Below are 24,414 nucleotides of genomic sequence, written 5' to 3'. Positions count from 1 at the left end.
GAGCATCAGTGTGATGGTAAATAGTAATAGTCAAGTTATATAAATATTTTAAATACCAATATTATGTAATAAATGGTTTTAAATAGTAGCATAGATACTTTAAGAATTATTTTTTCCAGCTTAAAACAACAGAAATATTTATTTAAATTCAGTTTGAAGACTATCTTAAAGTTTAGAAAGTTGAACAGCATATTTCCTTTTAACAGTTAACTTAGATTTACGTAGAAGTTTGGAAAAGAATATGATATAAACCTCTCAACTAGCACTCTCTTAAGCACCACCGGAAAAATCATTATCTTTCCCAGTTCTTTCAATTTCTGTCATAAGAAGCATAGAGAGCAGAACTATATATTTTGGTAATTAATTTCCTTAAGATAATGTTAGAAACATCATGTTCTTTAAAATATAAATGAATTTCAAGGTGAGCATGCTAGAGGATAATATTAATGGCGTGTGATTTATTGTGACAAGAGATCTGATCTGAAACATCATTATTCGGAGTACTTAAAAAAATCCATTTGCAAATTCCTGAAAATATGAAAGTGCTATAGCCGAACCTGTCTCAATGTTGAAATCTGGAAATCTGCCCTTGTAAGTATGAAACTGCTTGTGCACAAGCTTGGCATGTCTTCCTCATAGAAATTTATTAGAACATTTTCATAATCTGAATATGCTGTATTGCAGTTTAGAGAATTACCTAAATGCTTGTAACTCTGAGTGAAGACAACCTACAGAAGTACAGATTGAAATGTATATGGATAATTAACTTGGTGATGTATATAAATTTAGGGCTGATCGTTATCTTAAAAAACAGTTGGCGATAATTTACTGAGCATCCACTGATATACCTGGCATTCTTTGAACTCACAACAGAAACATGTGACCTGTAACAATCTAGAAGGTGTTTTCTATGTTATTACTGTTCCAAATGAAATATCCCCTTTAAACTATATAAGCAAGATTTACTTGTGACTTAAATTTACAAGTAAGTTTCAATAAGATGTAATTTTACATCTTATAAATTCATCGGGGTATATAAACACATTAGGAAACACATTAGTAGTAAATGGCATCTAACCACATGTTGGGCAGTGAGCAATGTCATAAATTAGTACTGCAATTGAAAATAAAAACTTAAACAGATATATGTAAATAACAGAAGTCTTATTAAAAAGAATTAAAATTATTCTGGAGAACAGAACTGATTTACCTTTTATACTTGAGGGAGGATCATTAAGTACTGGCATTCTTAAATATAGGCTGTCAAATTTGAGCATCACCTAAACATACTGATACATCCCCCCTCCCCCATGTCTCTCTTTCTCTCTGTTTCTCTGGTTTTCTCCCCTCCCTCCTTCTCTCTTCTCTCCTCCCTCTGCTGAATAAGTTTGGGACAAAAATTTTCCCCCTTAAGCATTTCTTAATTCCTTTAATGGGCTTTTAAACTGTAAAACTCCTGGTGGGGCACACTGCATGCAGCATTTTTCAAATAGCATTTTTTTTTTTTGCTAGAAACCTATTTTAATATATGAATATCAACACATGAATGCTTCACAGAATGGTACTGGGGTAAGCATAGGATAGTTGATTCTATAATATGGCTTTATGTGCATTAATAAATATGTTCATTTCCAGAACATTCAAGATGGGTCATCAAGTGCTGAAATATACTACAAAGTGAATATAATTTCATTGTTACATCAATTTTTTCACAGACTTCATGAAATAAAATTAAATCTTGTAAAATGAAAGTGTCTAGTCTACATATAAAAAAACAGGTGCAAAATTTTAATGAAATTACTTTTGACTTTTCATTTTGTAATATACATGGCATAAAATTCAAACAGTACAATAAAAATTCAGTATCCATCCCAAGCACTTGGTTCTCTTTTCCAGAAGAAACCAAAGTTAAAAGATTTTTGTGAATCCTTCTAAAGATATTATGTGCACATACACATATTCATTATACACTTTTTCCATTTTCCTTAAAACAAAAATCATAGATGTTTGAACTATGAAAGAAAGAGCAAACCACAGCATCATGATTTATCATTAAGGCAATACCTAAGGCACATTTTACAAATATGTTTTCATATGTCTTGCTAAAACATTTAAATAGATCAATATAATGAAAAATCAGATAGGGTCTCACTAACCATGAAACTATTTAATATGATGAGTCTTGTATAAAGTAGTACACTAAAGTCTACAGTTAAGAAAAATCTAAAACAGATTTAAAAATACATTTCAACAGCATTTATTTATTATGAAACTACATGGAAGAAAACTATGTCAATCTACTAGTGTATGACAAAACTGAAACAAACATAAGAATTTCCAGGACCAGTTATCTTATGTGTTCCGTAACGTTTATGGTACAATGTCAATCTAGCCAAATACAGAGACCATATTGACTTTGAACAGTAATATATAAAGCACTTAAATAACTCTATATAAATGCTGATTATGATTTTGTACCTCTGTGAAATGAACAGAGTAGAAATGGGTATAACTGAAGCAAAAGATGATTCACTGCTTCTGCCCAATCTTTCCTGGCTAGTGGGGTGGAGATAGCCATATTTCCTTCTAGAAATGGGGAAGATAACAAAGCCAAAGCTTTCTCTACTTCCCTGAGTATCAGAAAAAAGTCAACATCTACATTTTAGAGGAAGTAATTTCTGCCTATTTTGGTTTTCAAGCCTTTTTCACTGTGAAGACAAAGTCTTTAAAAGTAGTTTTTGTCAGCATTGATATTTCTCTGGTTTATTTTCCATTTAGCTGAGGCCCATATAGGACTGATAGTACAAAGATTAAAGGTCTTATATGATACCTACGCAATGTACAGTTACTCATCATGATCAAATCAGAGCCTCATGTTTTTCCTTGGGATTTAGGATGATCGCTCCTCATATACTTAGCCATGTAAAGACTTCCAGTATATCTTAATAAGGTACTATTTTCACCTTACACTTGAAATCTTTCTTCTCAGCACATAAGAATGGGCTTAGATATGACCACACTGTATTCCTCATTATAACCTCACTAAAACCTAACAAGAAAAATGAACACTTTTGTCTTAATATTTACACATACACCAAGCCTTATTCAGTCATTATATGTAAAATGCTTTATACCATATAGTGATCTTTTTTACGACATAGTTCATCAACAGCAACCATAATTAAAATATGTTATCTTACCTACTATTGAATTTTTCTGGGTGTTTCTCTCTCATGATGTGGAATCTGTGAGCAATGGAAGCATCCTAAGAAGAGAAACAGAAACGAAAAATAAAACAGTTTATGATCCTATTATCTTGTGGAAATAACGATTAAAAGAGAAAAAATTGAAGACTAATATTTTAAATTAACTTTTCCTAAACAATGTCGTTGCAAAGAAGATATTCTGCTATTAGGCAGAAATGTGTAATCCACATAAATTCCGTGCAAGTGTAATTTAGTCACCATTGGTTACTTTCATATTTACTTCTAGGAATTGATTTCTATTTTTTTTTTTTTTTTTTTTTGCAGTACGCGGGCCTCTCACTGCTGTGACCTCTCCCGTTGCGGACGCGCAGGCCTCGCGGCCATGGCTCACGGGCCTAGCCACTCCCCGGCATGTGGGATCTTCCTGGACCAGGGCACGAACCCGTGTCCCCTGCATCGGCAGGCGGACTCTCAACCACTGCGCCACCAGGGAAAGCCCTGATTTCTATTTAATTTATATATCTCCTTTAATAATTGGTTTTGGCCTCATGCTTAAAGTATGTTTACGATAGTTCATATGAACATAAATGTCAAAAAGTAGTTGAAAATATTGTTACACAAAAACTAGAAGAATGGCTTAAGTGGAGAAATGATCAGGTGGAGAAGCTCCTAGTCCTTTGAGATTAATTATGGGTAAAAGTATCATTTGAGGGTGCATATCTAGTAAAGGTAAGTATAATATGTGGCTTCAAAGTTGGCTAAGAGTGTACTGGATGTGTAATTATTAACTGTTCATTCCACAAGCTACTTTCTGACATATCTTGCTTAATGGAGAAAAACAACAAAGGGAAAAATTTATTTTTGGAGAACTGGGGACAAGTGTAACTGAACTCTGAGACCTCAAATGCACCAGTTCTGCACCCTAATGGATGTTTCTCCCTTTTAGGAAATTCATTCAGAGTTTCTATGATACAGAATCACACAACGTGTGAGATTGGTAGAATATTTTGATTCAGGCTTTTCAAGTACAGACTGTTCTTGCTGACTTTTAATAGTTGGCCCTGTTATTCCAAGCAGGGAGATAATTTCCCATGCTTCATCTACACATGATTAATCACTCCAATGAGAAACTAATATATTTACCAGTAATCTCAAAGGAAATGGGGCTATTTTAGAGATTAACGGTTAATTTCGTTTCATAGTAGAGATAAAAGAAAAAGAAAAACCAGACACAAAGGAAATAAAGAAGTTGTGTATTTGAGAGAATCCTGAAAACACTAATCAAGGATTAAAAGTCTAATGAATGAAATGAAAAGGCTAATGTGCTTACTCATGCATAACAAAGCATGAGGCACAACAAGAGAGGGACCAATGCCCGCTGCAGATGGCAGACCGAGAGCTGCTTTTCCCTGCAAGATAGAGCTGTGATAGAACTCTAGGTTTTTCTGTACAATTTTATCCTCTAAAAATTGTTGAGTAATTGAATTAATCCACGTGTAAAGGACACAAAGGTATAGATAGGTGCATACTGAAACAACACTTGTAAAATACAAAAAGTTATTTAAAAATTCTATGGTTTGATATCCTAAGATATAACTCTGTTATATATGTGTGGTCAATTTCCTGGTTTGCTAAGTAAGAATATCAAGGTGTTCACCTCTATTGGTTCAACAGCTCTAAAACCCAGTCACAGAGTTTCTTCCTTTTTAAAAAAATTCTCACTAATAAGTCATAAATATACATTTTTGAGAATGTGCACTTGTCTTACTGTGGTACGAAATTATAGAAAAAATCTGAGTATGGTATATTATGTGGCATTATCATTAATTTTAAAAATCACTTATTTTGACTTTATCCCTAATCTGGTTCAAAATCAATCTGGAATACCTTATAATTAAATGCATACATCCAACAGACCAGTTAAATAAACAAAAGTAAAGAAATATGAATCAAGTACTAAGAATGAATGATCAATATTAGTTATCCACAGGGAGACTATCATTGAATTTACCTCTGCTTGAATTATTTGTTTCCGTAAGTTATAGCACTGAAACTTTTAAAAGCAGATTGTGTCGGATAATTTGCTTTATAAGCATACACTTTTGCAGTAACAGATCTCTTCCTTTCCAAAGCAACACAAATAGTACAGAGAGAGGGAGAAAGGAAAAGAGAGGAGGAAGGAGGAAAGAGAGAGTATCAAAAGAAGACCATTTATGTAGACTAGACTATAACTGCCTAAATTCCCAGAAATACAGAACACCAAATGGCCAAAGATAAACTTAACCTTCGCTCCTCTATCTCCAAGACACTCCGGCAAAGAATCATGTAGGAAAGAGAGGGGAAAAATAAAAACTCGTGAGGAACACTGGTATGCCTTTTCCGTGTGTTGAATGGGTCCCACCCACAAAGAGAGAGCTGGCCTTGCTGACTACAGGATGGATAAGGAACAATGACAGCAGGTGTTCATTTGGATGAAAATTCAGACCAAATTCCCATGGGACCCTGTCCTTTTGGCATAACCCCAAGAGGCTTGAAAGAGAACTGCCAAATCCTGCAAACTTATCCAGCAGCCATATTTCAGGGGCACTAACGAGTCTCTAAAAAGAGACCAAACAAGAAAAAGCTAAAGTAATGTTGGTTTTTTACATAAACTTTGCACTTTCGGTCTCTATGCACTGCGGTTTGTAGGAAACAGAAATTAAATTGGCATCACTTTCATATCCTAGAACGGATAAACTTTGAATTTGGACAGACTTTCACTTCCAAGACTTGTGACTGTGAGCAAATTGCTTATTTACCATGAGTCACAGCTTCCTATCTTTAAAAGAGGATACTGATACCCCTTTATAGTATTGTAGTGAGATTTTCTGAGATTATTCTGTATAGCAATTGCAGTAGTGTTCTGTTATAGCTGGGGTGTTCATATATTCTATATCCATACTAGAATGTTACTTAAAGTAAAAAGAGGGTGCTAAAAAAGAGTTGAATTGCATAAATATGAAAGATGTATTTACTGACTCTCAATTTGGTTTTATTATTTCCTGAATTTATACTTTCGTTTTAATTTAAAAAATAAAATCAGATCTAAGAACTAAAACATATCCATCTTTATTAAAGTAAAAAAAAATAAATCCCATTATGTTCATTTTCAAAGTAGTCTGTGTAGTAATTTGTATGTTACTTTATATATATGCAAATATGTGCGCGTGTGTGTGTGTATACACACACACACACACACACACACACAGGTATATATATATCAGAGAATCAGCTTCTTAGCCACATCTGCCTTTAATACTCTGCACTGGTATTTTTCTAAAGACTGATTTTTTTCTTTTCCTGTAAGGGTTTATCATTGTTTTTTTTTTTAAAATAAACTTACCCTAAATCCCCAAAATTGCATTTTAAGTTATTAATTTGAAAAACTTCATTATTTTCTGTGGATCATAACATTTTAAATTGAGAAAATAAAAGTGCTAGATACCTATATACAGCGAATTCTACTAAGAGGAGGACATTATCAATACTAATCTTTTTCTTGAAGTGTAAAATATATTTGCCTAAATACGTCATAGGTACTATATTTTTTAATCCATTTAAAGAAACTTTATCTGACAAATATTTTTACAAAACTTGCCAAATAATTTGTATTTCTGGAAACTGTATTATTATTATACCAAATTAAATATCTTCTCAATTCATTCCATTTTAGGATAGAATATAAATCTAGCCAATTACAAATAAGTATTATCAAGAGTTATTCCAAAATGCAATCACAGAATTTAAAACTGAACCTTGTATGCTAGGTGAATGAATTTTCATTGATTTCTTGAAATAGTTCAGTTCCTCCTTACTTTTGGATGGATAAATCACAACATCTTCCTGTGTGTGAGCTTTTTTTCCTTTAATAATTGCACTTTGCTAAGGAGCTTCAAAAGCTGAAGTTTGTGGTGTTTTATTTGTTGAATATTTTTAAAGATTTCCAACTGAATTTTTGAGGTATTATTTACATACAATAAAGCAATTTTAAGTGTACAATTAAATGTTAGACAGAGGTATCAATAACCACTTTCACAATCATGATATAGAAAATTTCCATCACCCCCAAAAGTTCCCTAAGGCCCTTTGCATTTATATACAAACACACACACACACACACGTATATGTATATGTATGTGTGTATGTATATATATATATATATATATATATATACACACACACACACACACACACACAAACACTCCTCCACCCTTAAAAATCACTGATCTGCTGTCATTATAGTTTGCCTTTTCTAGTATTTCCTATAAATGGAATTTAAAAGTACTCTCTTATGTCTGGCTTCTTTCACTTACTATAATGCTTTTGAGATTCAGCCATTTGTTCCAGTGTCAGTGGTTTGTCCCTTTTTATTGCTAAGTAGTATTCTATTAAATAAGTATACCACAATCTGTTTATTCATTAGTTGCTGACATTTGGCTTTTATGTATAAAGCTGCTATGAACTTTTCAGCACAATTCTTTTTGTAGACATGTGTGATTATGTCTTTTGGGTAAACACTTAGGAATGAGACTGCTGAGTTATATGGTATGTGTATATTTAACTTTATAAGAAACTGCCACATTATTTGTCAAAGTACTTGTACCATTTTGCATTCCTACTAGTAAAGTATGAGAGTTCCAGTTCCTCCACATCTTTACCAACACTCCACATCTACACCAACTCTTGACAGTCTTTTTAATTTTACCATCCTAATAAATATGCAGTGGTATCCTTTCTTGGAACCTTAACCGTTATGAGTCAGCACCATCTGCTTCGGCACAGAGGTCTGCCAACTCTGATGAAACTATACGATATGAAACTTCTGGTACAGACTTAATAAATGTTCCCAGTTCCATCCCAATTGATTCATCTTCACAGCTTTTAGTATATTTTCTCATTTATGCTGTTCAACAATTCCAAAATAGCAATGAGCAGTCTCTGGAAGTCCATTGGTGCATTCAACCCCACACTCACGCCACGCACAACCTCAAGGGTTTCAAAGAATTTTTTTTTCTATTAAATTCCTCCAAAAGATATTCAGAGAATATGTGCTTAGGGTCTCCCTTGAAGAACTCTGAGCTCTCAAATTGATTATGATCTTTTTCTTTGGTTAAACTATACTTTAAATAAAAGTAATGTTAAAAAAATTCTATATAAAAGTATATGAAATGAAAAGTGAGTCTCACATTTCCCCAATTTTAATTCCCAGAGATAATAACCAAGACCCTTTCTCATGCATCATTTTGAAAACTGTCTATATATAAAGTATACATGTATGAAAATATATATGCACATAAGTATATTTACAAAAAAAGGTTTATATTATACAAACTGTGCTGAAACTGGGGTTTTTTTCACTTATAAATAAAGCTCAGACATCTTGTTATATCAGTAAACTGGTATTTTCCTGAAGTTTTTAATGTCAGGAACCTCTTCCCTTTAATGGATGTGCCATTATTTATGTAGCTATTTTCCTACCGGTAGTGGTTTGGGTTTAATATTTTGCTACCAAATTTGATGTTGTTTAATATTTTGATACCAAATTCTATACAACCTTTATGCAGCTCTGTCAATATTTCTTTACAACAAATACTCAAGTGGAACTCCTGGCTAAAAGTGTATGTAAATATTACATTTTATTATAGAGTGAAAAATTATTCTCCAAAAAGTTAACATATTCCCACTAGTAGTGTCTAAGATGACTGGTTATCATTAAGTTTATCAATTTCTGAATTTGACAGGCTAAAAGGTATGTCACAATTGTTTAAATAAATTTTCATTATTGTTGATTGAAATTGACTATCTTTTCATATGCTTTGTTCATATTTATTCTTATGTGGACTACCTATTCAAGTACATTATCCATTTTGTCTGTGTACATTAAGGAAACATTTATTTATATTAATAACCATAATGATAACAATGAATAATAATTAAATATTTACTACTGTTAAAGCACTGTTTTAAAAGCTTTACATGTAGTATTTCATTTAACCTCATAAAAATTTTTATGAGCTATCTATTGTTACCTATGTGTTATGAATGAGAAAACTGAGGATTATGGATCTTAGAATCATTCTAGACCATACAGGAAGAGGTTGTGGAATTAACAGTTGAATACAGGAAACTGCCTCTAGAACCCAGGCATTTTATGCTTTTTACTAGTGTAGACAAAGTCATGCATTGCAAATATTTTACAAGTTTGTTTTTTTACTTTGTTGTACCTTGTAGAGTTTTAAATGTTTTTATTTCAGATATATCAACATTTTCTTTCTGAGCTTTGAGTCATGCTTAGAAACATCTTTCTTTTCTCCAGAATTAGGAATACTACTACTTTTTGTATGTTTTGGCCTTTATGACTTCATATTTTACAATGTAATATTTGAATCATTTTGTATTATTTTGGCATAAGAGTTAAGTAGAAATCTTGCCAGATTTTTTCCAAAACACATATTATGTATATTAATAGGGTTTTTGAATAATTTACTTTTCCCTCTGTTTGAAAGACACAATTTATTACATAATAAATTTCCATCTCTGCATCTCTGTTACTCTGAACCAGTATACTAAACTATTTTAAATGTAGTTTTGTAATCAATTTTCATATCTGGATGGGCAAGTGTCACATTCCCCATTTATTTTACTTTTAAAAAATTTTATGGTTATATAGAAGATTTGTACTTTCTGGTAAAATGTGACATCATTTTTATTCAAATTACCTCGCTATGAATACCCAGCCAAAATCCTTTGGTATTGCAATTAGATCTGATTTGATAGATAAATTTTGGGAGAACTGGGATATTTTATAGTATCAGGTCCTATCTTTTAAAATATATATTTTCCTGCTTACTATGTTTTCTCATATGATTCTTAGTAGGCGCCAAAGTTTCCTTCATATTAAGTCCAATGTATTTATTTATGTTAATTTCATACATATGTATCTTACTTTTGTATCTACTGTAATATACCCCTTTCTCATTTTATCTTTTTAACTGGCTATGTTTTATATAGAAAACATTTTTTTTTTTTTGCGCGGTACACGGGCCTCTCACTGCCGCGGCCTCTCCCGTTGCGGAGCACAGGCTCCGGATGAGCAGGCTCAGCGGCCATGGCTCACGGGCCTAGCCACTCCGCGGCACGTGTCATCTTCCCGGACCGGGGCACGAACCCGCGTCCCCTGCATCGGCAGGCAGACCCTCAACCACTGCGCCACCAGGGAAGCCCAGAAAACATTTTGATTATTATTAATCTTTTAAACCTTATAATTCTGTTATTTTATGGTTCCTTTCAATTGATTCATAGTTTTCTGGGAATACAGTCCTATCATTATAAATAATGATACATGCTCTGGCTCTGTTCCAACATTTCCATCTCTAAGTCTTTTTTTCTTATCTAATTGCTTTATATAGTACATGCAGAACAATACCAAATGGAAATGCTGGTATGCTTTTGCAGATTTAATTTAATGAGACTATATGCAGTATATTATTATTAATCAAAATGCTGGCTTTCGCATAGCACAGGGAGATCAGCTCGGTGCTCTGTGACCGCTGGAGGGGTGGGATAGGGAGGGTGGGAGGGAGGGAGACGCAAGAGGGAAGAGATATGGGAACATAAGTATATGTATAACTTCACTTTGTTATAAAGCAGAAACCAACACACCATTGTAAAGCAATTATACTCCAATAAAGATATAAAAAAAATGCTTTACTTTTGAGAAATTAAGTTTTTATCAGGCTTGGAAATGATGCATCTAGTTATATTTTATTAAGAGTTTGTCTCCCTTTCTTGATATATTTTTCCATACCCATTACCGTCTTAACATACAGCATGTTAACACAATCTGACATGCTATGTATTTTTCTTTTGCAGCTTTTTAATCATCTTCTCCTCTTAAGCTTTGTGTAAGGTTATGTAAGCTCTATGAGGACATGACATGTTTTATTCATTGCCATATCACAGAACTAGATATCATATCATATTACTAGCCTAGGAAAGACCAAGCACTCAAATTGTGATTGACTGAATGAATGGACAAATGATTAAAATGACCACCAGATACTGACTGACAATGTGCATAGCAGAGAGGTTAAGAACTTGGACTCTGGAGTTAAAATGTCTGGGTTCAAGACCTGGCTCTAAAATTAATGGATCTTTGACCTTGAAAAGTTTCTCAGGATATCAGTGTTTCTAATTTCCTACCTTTAAAATAGGAGTGATACTAATAGTACCTGCTTTATTATGAAGATGTGATGTTCTACTACCACGAAGATAGCTAAAACAGCATCTGGCATGTATAAAGCAAGGAAATAAATGTTAGCTCTTATTACTATAGAAATATAGTTATCATTTTAAGATTCACATGATTTTCTCTTTTGGTTTATTGATATAGTAAATTAAATAAATTCCTATGTGCATTGGATGAAGTACCTAGAGACAGCTGTGCTTTGCTATTTAAAACTCTGTGGACTTTAAAAAGGCTATCCTGTGCATATGTGACACATTAAATAACAAACCCAGAGGGAACAACACACTGTAAAATTCACATATTTCTGTACTAGTACATATGAATACTGACTTAAAGAAAGATAAGTTAACACTACAAAGAACATGTTTTCCAAGGTTAGATTTTGAAATTTTAAATATGAGATTAGAGTCCCATAATATATTTACCATCTGCAATAAACAATCTTTGCTCTCCTGACAATCTTTACCTGAATGTCCGAATTACATAGTGTCCTCTCTGTTAATATATTATTTAAGAAAATTACACCAATAGCTACAAATGGGATTGTTTCATAGGCAGATTTTGTCAGATATTGATATTTACTGTGTTGGCTTAATAAAGGGAATCAGAAGGTTTCCATTTTTATGGTTCAGAATAGTTAATAGTGCATAGGATTTCTTCTTTGAAGGTTTTAAAGAATCATTTGTGAATCGCTGGCCTGGTGGTTTTTGGAAGCAACATTATGACAATTTTTTAAAATTTCTATGATCTATTTAGGTTTTCTCTTTATATGTAAGTTAATATTTTTCACGATGTCATCTGCAGTGGGCTGAATGGTGGCCCCCAAAGGTATCAAAACCTAATCCTTGGAACCTTGTAAAGTTTTTGCAGATGTGATCAAGTCAAGTATTAACATTGCTTGGGGCCGGTGACTCCTTTCTATCTTATTCTTTCTTTCTTTTAGAGTAGGAATGACTAACTCTTATACTATGCTTGTTTCATCACTGTTTAAAGCAGATAACTTGTTTTCTAGTTTTACAAGTTCACAATTTTTCCTCAGAATGCATAATACTGAGTCTCACCTGTAACTGATTTTGATGATTTAAAAGATAGGATTTAGGACTCTGAGGTGATGATATTCAGATAAGACTTTTGACTTGAGTTGATAATATAACAGATTGAGACATTGGAGATACTCAGATGATGTGAAAACATTTTGCAAGTGGGACAGAATTGAATCTTTTGGGGTCAGAACGCAGACAGTGGTGGGATGAATGGTAACCCCTAAATATATGTCACTAATCCTTGGAACCTAGAAATGTTACCTTATATGGTAAACTTTTGGCAAATGTGATTCAACTAAGGATCACGAAAAGAGGAGATTATTCTGAATTATCCAGGTGGGACCTAAATGCCCTTACAAGTGTTCTCGTGAGACAGAGACAGACAGAGATTTTACAGACCGAAGAGGATGAGGCAGAGACTGGAGTGATACAAGCACAAGTCAAGGAATGGCTGGCAGCTACCAGAAGCTGCAAGTGGCAAGGAATGTATTCTCCTCTACAGCCTCCAGAAGGAGCACAAACCTGTTGACACCTTGATTTCTGCCCAAGGATACTAAATTTGGACTTCTAGTCTCTCGAATTGTGAGAGAATAAATATCTGCTGTTTTAAGCCACAAGTCTGGGGTAATTTCTTACAGCAGGCATAGGAAACTAATACATCGTCTATTCCTACAGTTTTTTTGAGAAAAGCATTATCTAACAATATTTTAATTTTGTCTGAATCCAGTTATTTTTATTCTCAATTCTAATTGCATTATTTTTTATATTTAACATGATGTTTGGAACCTGTAATTTAGCAAAAAGCAAAAAGGCATATGAGAAAATTAAAATAGGCATAACAAATTCTGTATGTCAAATACATACAGCGGGATAAAACAGTCAAACAGAAAAATCTTAGACAAGCAGAATCTCTTGCTTGGACAAGAAAGAATTCAACCTTAGAAAACCCTGATTAGTATTTATTAACATTGCATTGGAGGTCTTTAGAAATGCAATAGGTCAAGGAAAAAATAAGAAAAGGTGTAAGTATTACAAAGAAAGAGAAAAACTATAATTATTTATAGATGACATAATGCCCTATATAGAAAATCCAAAGGACTCATTTGAAATCCACGTAAGTTAAGAGTTTAAAGAGTTATACACATATATGAATAGCATATAAAATTAGTAGAACTAACTACATTAAAACAAAGTAAGGGAAAATTATCCCATTCACGACAACAACAATTACAAATAGCAAGGGGAAAAAAACCCTACCATTGCCAAGTCCCACAGAAAAAAATGAGAAGTACTGAAGGAAACAGAAGAACAATCAATGGAAATGCATACCATTCTGAGCTGCAATGACTTAAGGAGTTGGGGTTCAAAGACGTGAGGGGTGGTAAGTTTCTTCTGAACTTGAGTATCAGTGGAAACAGGTGGACTTTTCTCTATTAGATTGCATTTACTGTCTTGGAACTGGTTTTTAGTATGTAGGTGTGTGCATGTGCATACGTGTATGTGATTCCAAAGGAACTCAAGAGACATCAAGTTGTGTATCTGCAACTTATCCTGCTGTGAGTACTTTAGATGGAACCCATTGTGGACCTCTGTTAGTTAGCTTTGGATTACATTCCTGGGACAACCAGGGCATTTTTCTAGAATTAAAAACTCAGACTTAGAGATATACATGACTGACAGCAAGAAGAAAGTTCTTAGAATAAAGTCAGTCCTTGGGGTAGGATACAGGATTTGCTAAATGGTAGACACAGATTCAAAAGCAGAGTTTTCAATGGGAGACTTTTGCAAAAAGTCTTCACTTTGAGCTGGCTTCTCGTGAATTACTTAATTTTTTAAATTAAGAAATTTCTTTAAATTACTTTCTCTTGGATGATGACAAATGTTAAATTTAGCATTTAGCTTAAATTACTGCATTCAAATTTTATAATACTCTTTAGTTTTCTTTTCTTTTCCCCAATTATTTAATGAAGTTGGAGAGAGTCATGCCACTCTAGGTGACCCTGTTGCAGAGGGAGGTGAGACTTGGAATTATAAGTGAGATGAGGCCCATTCCCACTTCAGCGTCTTTCCACTCTGTCTCCCATTTATGAAGAGACCCTTGGGGAAATGGCAGCTTTACACTGAAAGAAAGTACATCATCAGTATTCCATCAAAAAAGAGATGATATACACTAAGCTGACAAGGTAAATTTATCCTAAATGAAGGAAAGTTTATTCTCATTAAATGATTATCAAAAAGTCTTTGGAAAACTAACAGCCTCATGCAGAATACTGGGATAAGTAAATGGAAGCTGTTACCACACTTAAGTCCTTCAGACAATGTGAGGAGGCAGTTACCAGACCCAGAAGAAGAGAGTTACCTGGAGAAGATGGCCTTGAAAGAAAAAGACATCCAGTTGCAGGTGAGTTTTCATTGAGGTAAGCAGGAATATAAATACACTAACCGTATTTTCCTCCCTTCCATCTCCCCCTGGGGCTCGCAACTGGCCAAGCAAATCAGAAGGAAGAGGGCAAGAGGAATCTGATGTCTGTACAGGATACTGCTCAAGCAGAAAGAAAGATGGAGAAAGGCAGAGAGAGAATCTAGAGAGGCACACAAGCAATCCAGAATGGAGGACTTAGTCCTAAAGATTCAGTGCTTACAGCAGAATGGAAAACTATGTATAAGAACAGAAATGTCTAAGAAGCATAAGCACCAAATATATAAAAAATAATTGACAACTCAGATGTCCATTGGACTATGAAGTATAAATTGTGTCTATATATGTATGTATATAATATACATATGATTACAAAATGATATATAAAATTTTGGATTAATTAAATAAAACAGTATTACATGGTAGCTGAAAATAAACACTGAACTTTCTTATTTTAAAAAGTCACATGCCTGGCTTTATCAAATTTTCTGGCTTTATCAAAGAATGATGTATTCCACATAAATATATTACCACCATATGTTATACACTAGACTTTTAAACTTTATTAATTTGGGATTAAAAAGTATTTTATGAAATATATAAATTTAACTTATAGATTAATTTAATATTTTATCTCATTGAAATTGATATATAGCATCACCTTTAAGCTACTCCTAATGGCTAGGGTCACCCTATTAAATATCACAGACTTTGGGTGAAGGGCTGTTCACTCTACACTGAATGACTCCAGACTGCTATGTTGTGGTGTTTCCTAGTTTTCTTAGGATTTTTCATTCCTTTCCTCTTCTATCATGTTAAACTATTATCTTTCATTTTTGCTCCAAAAAACAGGCCTCTCCCTAGCAGTTTCCTTCTGTTTCATAATCTCACTTTTCATATTTTGAGAAGAAATAGAACCTTAGAATTTTAAATATAGAATTAACCTCAAACACTGCTCATAACCTAGATGAGCAAAGTAGATTAAACAAAGCCAATACAGATCTGGAATATGGTCAATAAGGATAAAAGGTGGTAGAAGAGTCTATAGTGTTCCCCTATAAGTGAATTTCAGGAATTCTGTGCATGAAATTACAGTTCATTATTATAACTATTCCTAAGCATTTTATTGTACTCAACTTCCTAGATTGCCATTTTATTCCAAAAAGCCAAAGCTATTTAAAATTATCTTTGATAAACATTATCGGAATGTAAGTATTATATTTTTCATCTCCTATAAATACAAATCTGTTAAAATTGTAAGAGATTTTGACAAGAGTGAAAGAAAAAGTGCAAATGATTAGTCCGAGTTTAAATTCCAAAACAGAACACCCATACCTAAAATTATGTAGTAATGAGAAGATTTCACCTAAATTTTAACAATCTTACTGAAAATTCCTCCTGTTTACAGAGCAGAAGAGCTCATGAAACCAGACAGACTAGTTCAGGTCACTGGAAAGAAGATTTGACTATAGGGAACAGAGAGACACAAGCCAAGAAGAGCACTTAAATCACAAGTCCTGATCCTGCTCTTTGTCACACACAATACATGGGATTAGCAGTGCCAGAAAACTTCTAGAACAGTTCATATTAACCTTAAATTCTGTGAACAAATTTGTAGAAAGAATAATAAACTTACTATACACTTACTAGTATCACAACTGTATGATTTCTATGGTCAAAATGCTCCCTTATATATAATTTTGTTTTACTTCGCCAATTCCTGACTGTTTTTTAACTCCAATTCCTCCTGACTGGTTTTTAACTGAAAGAAAAAAAAAAACTAAATTTCTCTCAAAGTGCTTCTTTCGGTTAAAAATTCCTAAATTTGAAGGCCAAGAAATCTCAAATTTAGTAAACAGTATAGATAACATAATTGGTGACTGAAGTGTAATCCAAATGATTGCTTTTATAATTTCAGTTTGATTCCTAACAGGAAATGATGTAAGGAGATCTTGAAAAATCCATGAACACCATAATTCGAAAAGATACATGCACCCCCCAATGTTCACTGCAGCACTATTTACAACACCCAAGACATGAAAGCATCTAAATGTCCATCGACAGATGAATGACTAAAGAAGATGTGGTATATTTATACAATGGAATATTACTCAGCCATCAAAAAGAATTAAATAATGCCATCTGTAGCAACATGGATGGACCCAGAGATTATCTTACTAAGTGAAATAACTCGGACAGAGAAAGACAAATATCATATGATATTGCTTACATATGGAATCTAAAAAAATGATGCTCTATTTACAATAGCCAGGACATGGAAGCAACCTAAGTGTCCATCAACAGCTGAATGGATAAAGAAGATGTGGCACATATATACAATGGAATATTACTCAGCCATAAAAAGAAATGAAATTGAATTATTTGTAGTGAGGTGGATGGACCTAAAGTCTGTCATACAGAGCGAAGTAGGTCAGAAAGAGAAAGACAAACACCGTATGCTAACATATATATATATGGAATCTAAGGCAAAAAAAAAGGGTCATGAAGAACCTAGGGGTAAGATGGGAATAAAGACACAGACCTACTAGAGAATAGACTTGAGGATATGGGGAGGGGGAAGGGTAAGCTGTGACAAAGTGAGAGAGTGGCATGGACATATATACACTACCAAACGTAAAACAGATAGCTAGTGGGAAACAGCTGCATAGCACAGGGAGATGAGCTCGGTGCTTTGTGACCACCTAGAGGGGTGGGATAGGAACAGTGGGAGGAAGGGAGATGCAAGAGGGAAGAGATATGGGAACATATGTATATGTATAGCTGATTCACTTTGTTATAAAGCAGAAACTAACACACCATTGTAAAGCAATTATACTCCAATAAAGATGTTAAAAAAATAAAAAAAGATACACAGTCTACAGTAAATATCACAAATGATTGTTGCTGCTGTGCTTACTATTCTATTAAACGTGTAAAATCTATAAAACACTTTAAGTTCAAAGTTAAATATGAATTTTTCCCTTTATAATTATGTCTCTGCTATTCACAATTGTGGTTAATGAATCAGAGACTGTGGCATCACTAGTAAAAAATGAGCTTGTGAATAAAATAGAACTCAGGCCCACCAGACCTACTGAATCACAATCTGCACTTTTACCATCTCCCCAGTGTACTTGTGTACCCATGAATAGTTGAAAGGTACATTTCTACCTCAACATGTCTTTTCTGTCTGAGAAATACATTTTATCCAGTTTGATAGAAATAAAACACTCAAAAATGCAAAAAAAAAATGATGCAAATGACCTTATATACAAAACAGACATAGACCCACAGACAGAGAAAACAAAAAAATAGTTACCAAAGGGGAAAGGAGGCGGGGATAAATTAGGAGTTTGGGATTAACATATACACACTACTATACATAAAATAGATAACCAACAAGGACCTACCGCATAGCACAATAGTTCGTAATAACCTATAAGGGAAAGGAATCTGTAAAAGAATATATATATATATATTTTATATATATATATTATATATAACTGAATCACTTTGCTGTACACCCGAAACTAACACAACATTGTAAATCAACTGTACTTCAATAAAAATCCTTGAAAGCCCAATTAATAACATTTTTAGTAATAGCTAGCCATTAGATCAGGAGCTCTCTTTCTATAGAGCCTAAGATGAGAACTAAAGAAAAGGTGTGCAGTTTATATAATAAAGACACAGAGGTTGATACTTAAGTAGCACAGGAATATTTAAATCAACTTTCATAGTTTTGGTGATGCCCTGATTAAATTACTCTAGTAGAGAAAATCAACGTGCCTAAAACCTGATGTAAACCTGAACTTCTCAAGAGGTACTGTAGTGTTACAGAGCAGTCCTGGAAAGGGAAACCCTAGATATTCCCTTTCAGAGGGTTCAGATGGAGTCAGAAGGGACTACAGAGGGGAATATGAGTTAGTATAATAGGAAGATACCCTCCCCATGACCGACAAGAAAGAAGTCAACCCTTGTTTCACAGTTAAGGTGTAGGATAGGACCAGAGTCAATGATACCAGGTCAGGACCCCAGGGCATGAGAACCTGGAATACTGCACATGACGTTACAGCATAAGGACACAAGACAGGGACCATTTCCATAATATCTCAAATAAGGAATAATTCTTGCTTTGGCAAAATAAATCTAATTTGACACCTGGTGTATGATTACCTGTCATTAAACTGAAGGTGAGAATGACCAAGTTGATATGAGTGCAACAAGAAAATTGGAGTGAGACAGGGTGAAGGAAGATGAGGTGAAATGGGCAGGAAAAGGAGCTGAGGTGGACACGAAGGAAGAGGGGTACTGAAAGTTTGAAAACAACAGGATTTTTATTTACTGTCTGTAAGTAGGGAAGAGAGTAGTTGTTAGAGATGAGGGTGGAAGTAAGCCTGCATGTAAAACAGGAGGTGGGGGGAGTCCCCTGGAGGACAACAGTGATGCTGGGAGATAAGTAGTATAACAAAACCAAAAAGAGAACTAGTATGATTTTCATGGAAAAAGTATAAAAGTAAGGCTCTCTATAAAACATTCACAAAGTCAGTGAATGCCAGTAGTCCCAATGATGCACCAAGCATTAGTACAAGGTGCAATTATATAGTCTTTATCCTATTTAAATCTATAAGGTAAATACGATGATAAAACAAAATACTGAAGGGTTCATCAGTTTGTATAACCTATCATAAGTCAGCAAGTTGGAGTAGCCATACATACATATATATATATACACACACACATACATATAAATAGTTTATAGTCATGTAGTCCACTGTCTCTAAAGGCCAATTGCTTCCAAAATGATTCTAGCTTTATTACAGGAATTATTTCCAAATAAGATTATGTTCTTTGTATCTGAAAAATGATGATACTAATTTGGTTGGTTGATCTCAGTAAGGTATTTGAAAGTGACAGCATATGTTTTTATTTGGTCTGTCTTAGGGGAAAAACTCATTGAAGAGTATTGCACTACGTTTCATGCTCTTTCCTCTTTCCTACTCCTGTCCCTCTACCTTCTCCTTCCTATCTATCTGTCATCACATAGCAAAGTTCCTTAGGTAGATTTCATCTTTTTTTCTATAAAATATTCCTTTCCTAGAACTGTACACCTACCCAAGGGATATGGTTCTAACTGGGTAAAACTGGGCTGTGGCAGATGCTGCTTGTTGCCTTCCCAATACCTATTTCTCTCCTCTTTTTTTTTTTTTTTTTTTTTTTTTTTGCGGTACGCGGGCCTCTCACTGTTGTGGCCTCTCCCGTTGCGGAGCACAGGCTTCGGACACGCAGGCTCAGTGGCCATGGCTCATGGGCCCAGCCGCTCCGCGGCATGTGGGATCCTCCCGGACTGGGGCGCGAACCTGTGTCCCCTGCATCGGCAAGCGGACTCTCAACCACTGCGCCACCAGGGAAGCCCTTCCCTCCTCTTTTTAACCAACAGAACTCTTATTTCATCTGGCCAGCCATATACCCAGCTAATAAACAAGCAAGCAAGCAAGCAAGCAAGCAAACAAACCCTAAATTCTCAGGGTTCCTCTTTATAGCAAAGAATGGTCATATAGATATAGTTCCTATCTACCCACCATCACCACCACCACCACCAATTTACTTGCAGGAAAGTGGATGTAATTCCTGTATAAGCAGATAAGTTAAGGATAAAGGCCACTGCTGAAAACTGCAAGGGAAAAAATAAGGAGCCTGGTCCTTTAAAACATCTTGATGGCCACAGTAGCTCTGAAGTGACTTCCTCCAGATGTCCTCCCGTGAAAAAGAATCCCCTAACTTGTAATTTTGTTATTGCTCCATGAAGCCAAACACAAAATAACGAAAAAATAAGGTGATACATTCCCTAGCAAATCATTCCTCTGAAAACACAAAGTCAGGGAGTCTGCAGATTCTGTAATGGTGATTGCTGGGAAATATTTCACTCAATAATTTTTCCTTATGCTTAAAATTACAATGTTATATTTATACAGAGACATGATTTCTAAAGGATTTCTGGAGAATTATCTGTTTTCACCTGATTACTTTTGCTAAATTAGATATTTGGCTTTTTTGACAGAAACAGACAGATATTTATACCTTTATTTCAGAATGAAAAGATCTATCTGGGTTTACTAGACTTTCCTGAGGTTACACAGCTCTCCAGAAGGGCAATCCGTGGCTCAGGGTGTGACTCCCTTATTTAACCCAGAAATATGGATATTCACTTAACGTTCCTTTTGATCACGTTCTTGTCAAGAGGTGTTTCAACATTAACTGCTGTTAATGCCATTAGCATATCATATTTCCTAAAACAACTAATATTATTCAGAAAATCAGGAGAAGCTGCTTGCATCCATAATTCTATTTGTAATCTAATAGTATGTTTCATTTAATTAATGATGGATTTCCTAGGTGATGTTGGGAAACAAAATGATGTTGATTGGTAATTGTTAAATAAATACATCTGTCCTTATTATTTGTCCTCAAGAACAAATATAATGTTAACTGTCCTTTCTTGTAATCATATTTTCTCGAAGAGAATAAAAAATCATATTTTCTCCTTCCAGAGAATAAAATCAGTAAGTCAGTGGCTTGAGACCATAATCAGAGGCTCCTAATTTATCTAACTTAAGTTAGAAGAACTTGACTCCAAAATCACTCAGCAAAACTACCTCAAGCCTTGATGCTATAAAGGACATCATACAAAGTGACTACAGAACTCCCACATCAGTAAACTAGTACTTTAAAGAGGATAAAGGGCTATATACATCACCCTTATGAATGAATAATATTGGTAAATGAATTTGCAAAAGATTTCAGAGATAAAATTACTTTTCTTCTAATGTAATATAAAAATTAAAGTCTACTCAGTATCTTGAAAAAAATTAAAATTATAAGGGAAAGTAATTCCTGTTTGTCTGCTTTTTACAACTCCAAAAGAGGGCTGTAAGTAGTCTATTAAGGGCCTTGTGATGGGCAGCAGAGAAAGTAGCAATCTTTTCAACAGGTTTTATTTACTGAAGGAAGGAGCAATCCTACTGGGAAGGAGGGGGGAGCTAGAGTCTGGGGCGGAGATGATAGCTCTAGTTGAAAGCACTAAAGGAAAATCCATAAATAAAAATAAAAGAACATATCAAAATTGCTTCAGTAACATTTAAAATATTTGGTCATGTTTTTCCAACCTAAAAGTAAAGGCCTAATCCTTATGCAAGGACAAGTATCTTGCATTTTGGCTTGTTTGAAGTAAACACAGTTGTCACATTTATTAGTGTATTACAGATTACACAGACGTATAGAATTAGTGAATATTAGAGACATTACTTTAATCTCTGCCTTGCACAAATCATGAACCCCTGTGAAGTAGTCCTGGGATGTCCATAGAAGAGAGGTAGTAAAATCTCAAACTCCTAAATATCCTCCACATGCCATTCCTGAGCAGTTATTACACACGATTCAGTACTGTGTGTCCTACAAGATTTATCACAGTGGCAAATGAAGACATATAACCGTTAAATCTTATAATGTATACAACACTACTTGTGATAGAACACAAACTGTTAACACACAAGGACTCACAACTTCCTCCTCTGCTGTTTGCCCACTGATTTTTTTCCCTCTTCCCCTATCTACTGCAAAAAGAAAGTTCAGATGCCTCTTAAACTGACTTTCTGGAGAAAAGCACTAAAAAAAAAAAAAAAAAAATTACATTTCTTATGAGATATCTAAAAGAGTCAACTTCATAGAATCAAACAGTGGAATGGTTGTTGGCAGGGGCTGGGGAGAGGAAAACCAGAGTTATTAATTAAAGGGTATAAAGCTTCAGTCAAACAAGGTGAATAAACTTTAGAGATCTGCTGTACAACACTGTACCTGAGTCAATAATATACTGGACACTTAAAATTTTGTTAAGAGGCTGGATCTCAGTGTTCTTTCCACAATAAAATAAAATAATAACATAAAAATAATTACTATCCCCAGAGGGGGAATACAATACATCTGAATGGGAATATAACACATCTGAAAGGGAATATAACACATCTGATGCACACCCTGTGGGGGTGTGTCATCAAAAAGAGTGAACAGATCAAGAGAAGGCAACATAATGGAAGGGAAACCAGTGAGTGCTGTTGGAATTGGAGAGTTGAGAGGTGCTGGAGAACGGGAGTGGACCAACAATGTTCATATGAGTTGTGTTCAAGGGAAATGTGAATACAGATGAAAGATTCTGTTTGGGTCATCCTTTAAATTCAACTTTGCTCCAAAATAAGCTAGTTGGTCAATAGTGTTTCACACACAGACTTTGACTTTTTGGACATATTAGACTTTCTCACTCTTTTTACACCTGTGAAGGTGGGCTCATCTCCATCACAAACACAGCTAACCAAAGGAACTTTCCAAACATACCTGGTTCTCCTTCCCTCTGTTACATCACAGGTCCCCTTCCTCCATTCCAAGACCAGTCCCCTGACCCGTGCTTGGATCCTATCCCTTATCCATCTCTTAGGAATCACAATACATTAGGAGTTTATATCCTTTCTCTCCAGTACTTCATCCTCTGCTTCTTTATAGGCTCTTTTTCCATAACATTAAGATTCTTCAGGTATCTATAATGTAAACAAAAATCCCTTAACCTCCTGTGCTTGCAAAATACTGGCACTTTCGTTTTACCCAAACTTCTTAAAAATACTGACTAGAATTTCTGACTTCACTTCCTCACTCCCTCTGACCCTACTGAAGTCTGGCTTTCTACATCACAACTTAAAATTTTCAACTATGATTTCTCTCTTTGCTTTCTCTACTAACTTTTACTCCCTATCCTACTGCCATCTAGAGTGTAATTTATCACTCCATTATAACTGATATCCTCGATCCTGAGGCAAATTTGACTCTAATTTGTTTCCCTCCTTTCTTTAACACTCTTTCCTTGACTAGGATCAGACTAACTCCTAGTTTTCCTCCTATTTTCCAGGCCATTTCATCTCAGTTTACTTGGTTACTCTCCTGCCTATCTCTTCAATAATGGCTTTCCTTGGAATTCTGTCCTCATATTCTTTTTTCTAACTCTACACAAGTGGGTCTGAAAAGGAAAGGCTACTCATGTTAGGGAGACGAGACTTGATTTCAAAAACAAGACACTATAGAAATGTTTTAAACAGCGCATCTTATTTGCATTTTAGAACAATTACTTGGACACTATGAATGATTTTTTTGGTGGGCTCAATGTTAGGAAGATATAAAATAACTGCTGAATTAGAACAGTAGTAATAGTAGTAGTGTGGATGGAAAGGAATATTCATGACATATTTAAGAGATAAATACTGGCTTTGATGATTGATTGATTGAGTGCTAAGTAGGAGGAAAGTATTAGAAATGACTCGCTGGTTTTGGGTTTGAGTAATTTGATTGATATGGGGCCTCCAAGTGAGATAGATTAAGAACTGGAAGTTCATCAGAGATGACAAAGTCTTCTTTGGT

General features: G+C 34.4%; 1 protein-coding gene across 24 annotated transcripts in view; it reads right to left on the bottom strand.

Moving 5' to 3' along the window:
- DGKB (diacylglycerol kinase beta) overlaps positions 1 to 24,414 on the bottom strand; it is a 909,303-nt gene that overhangs the window by 315,302 nt on the left and 569,587 nt on the right. For all 24 annotated transcript variants that reach the window (XM_079932538.1, XM_079932527.1, XM_079932534.1 and 21 more), the window contains one exon: positions 3,201 to 3,265. In XM_079932538.1, the coding sequence (XP_079788664.1) occupies positions 3,201 to 3,265 (65 nt within the window). The remainder of the gene's footprint in view (positions 1 to 3,200; positions 3,266 to 24,414) is intronic.

This window comes from Stenella coeruleoalba (assembly GCF_951394435.1).
Source record: "Stenella coeruleoalba genome assembly, chromosome: 9".
NCBI lineage: Eukaryota > Metazoa > Chordata > Mammalia > Artiodactyla > Delphinidae > Stenella > Stenella coeruleoalba.
Note: the sequence above shows the minus strand (reverse complement) of the source record. Positions and strands in the feature narration are given on the sequence as shown.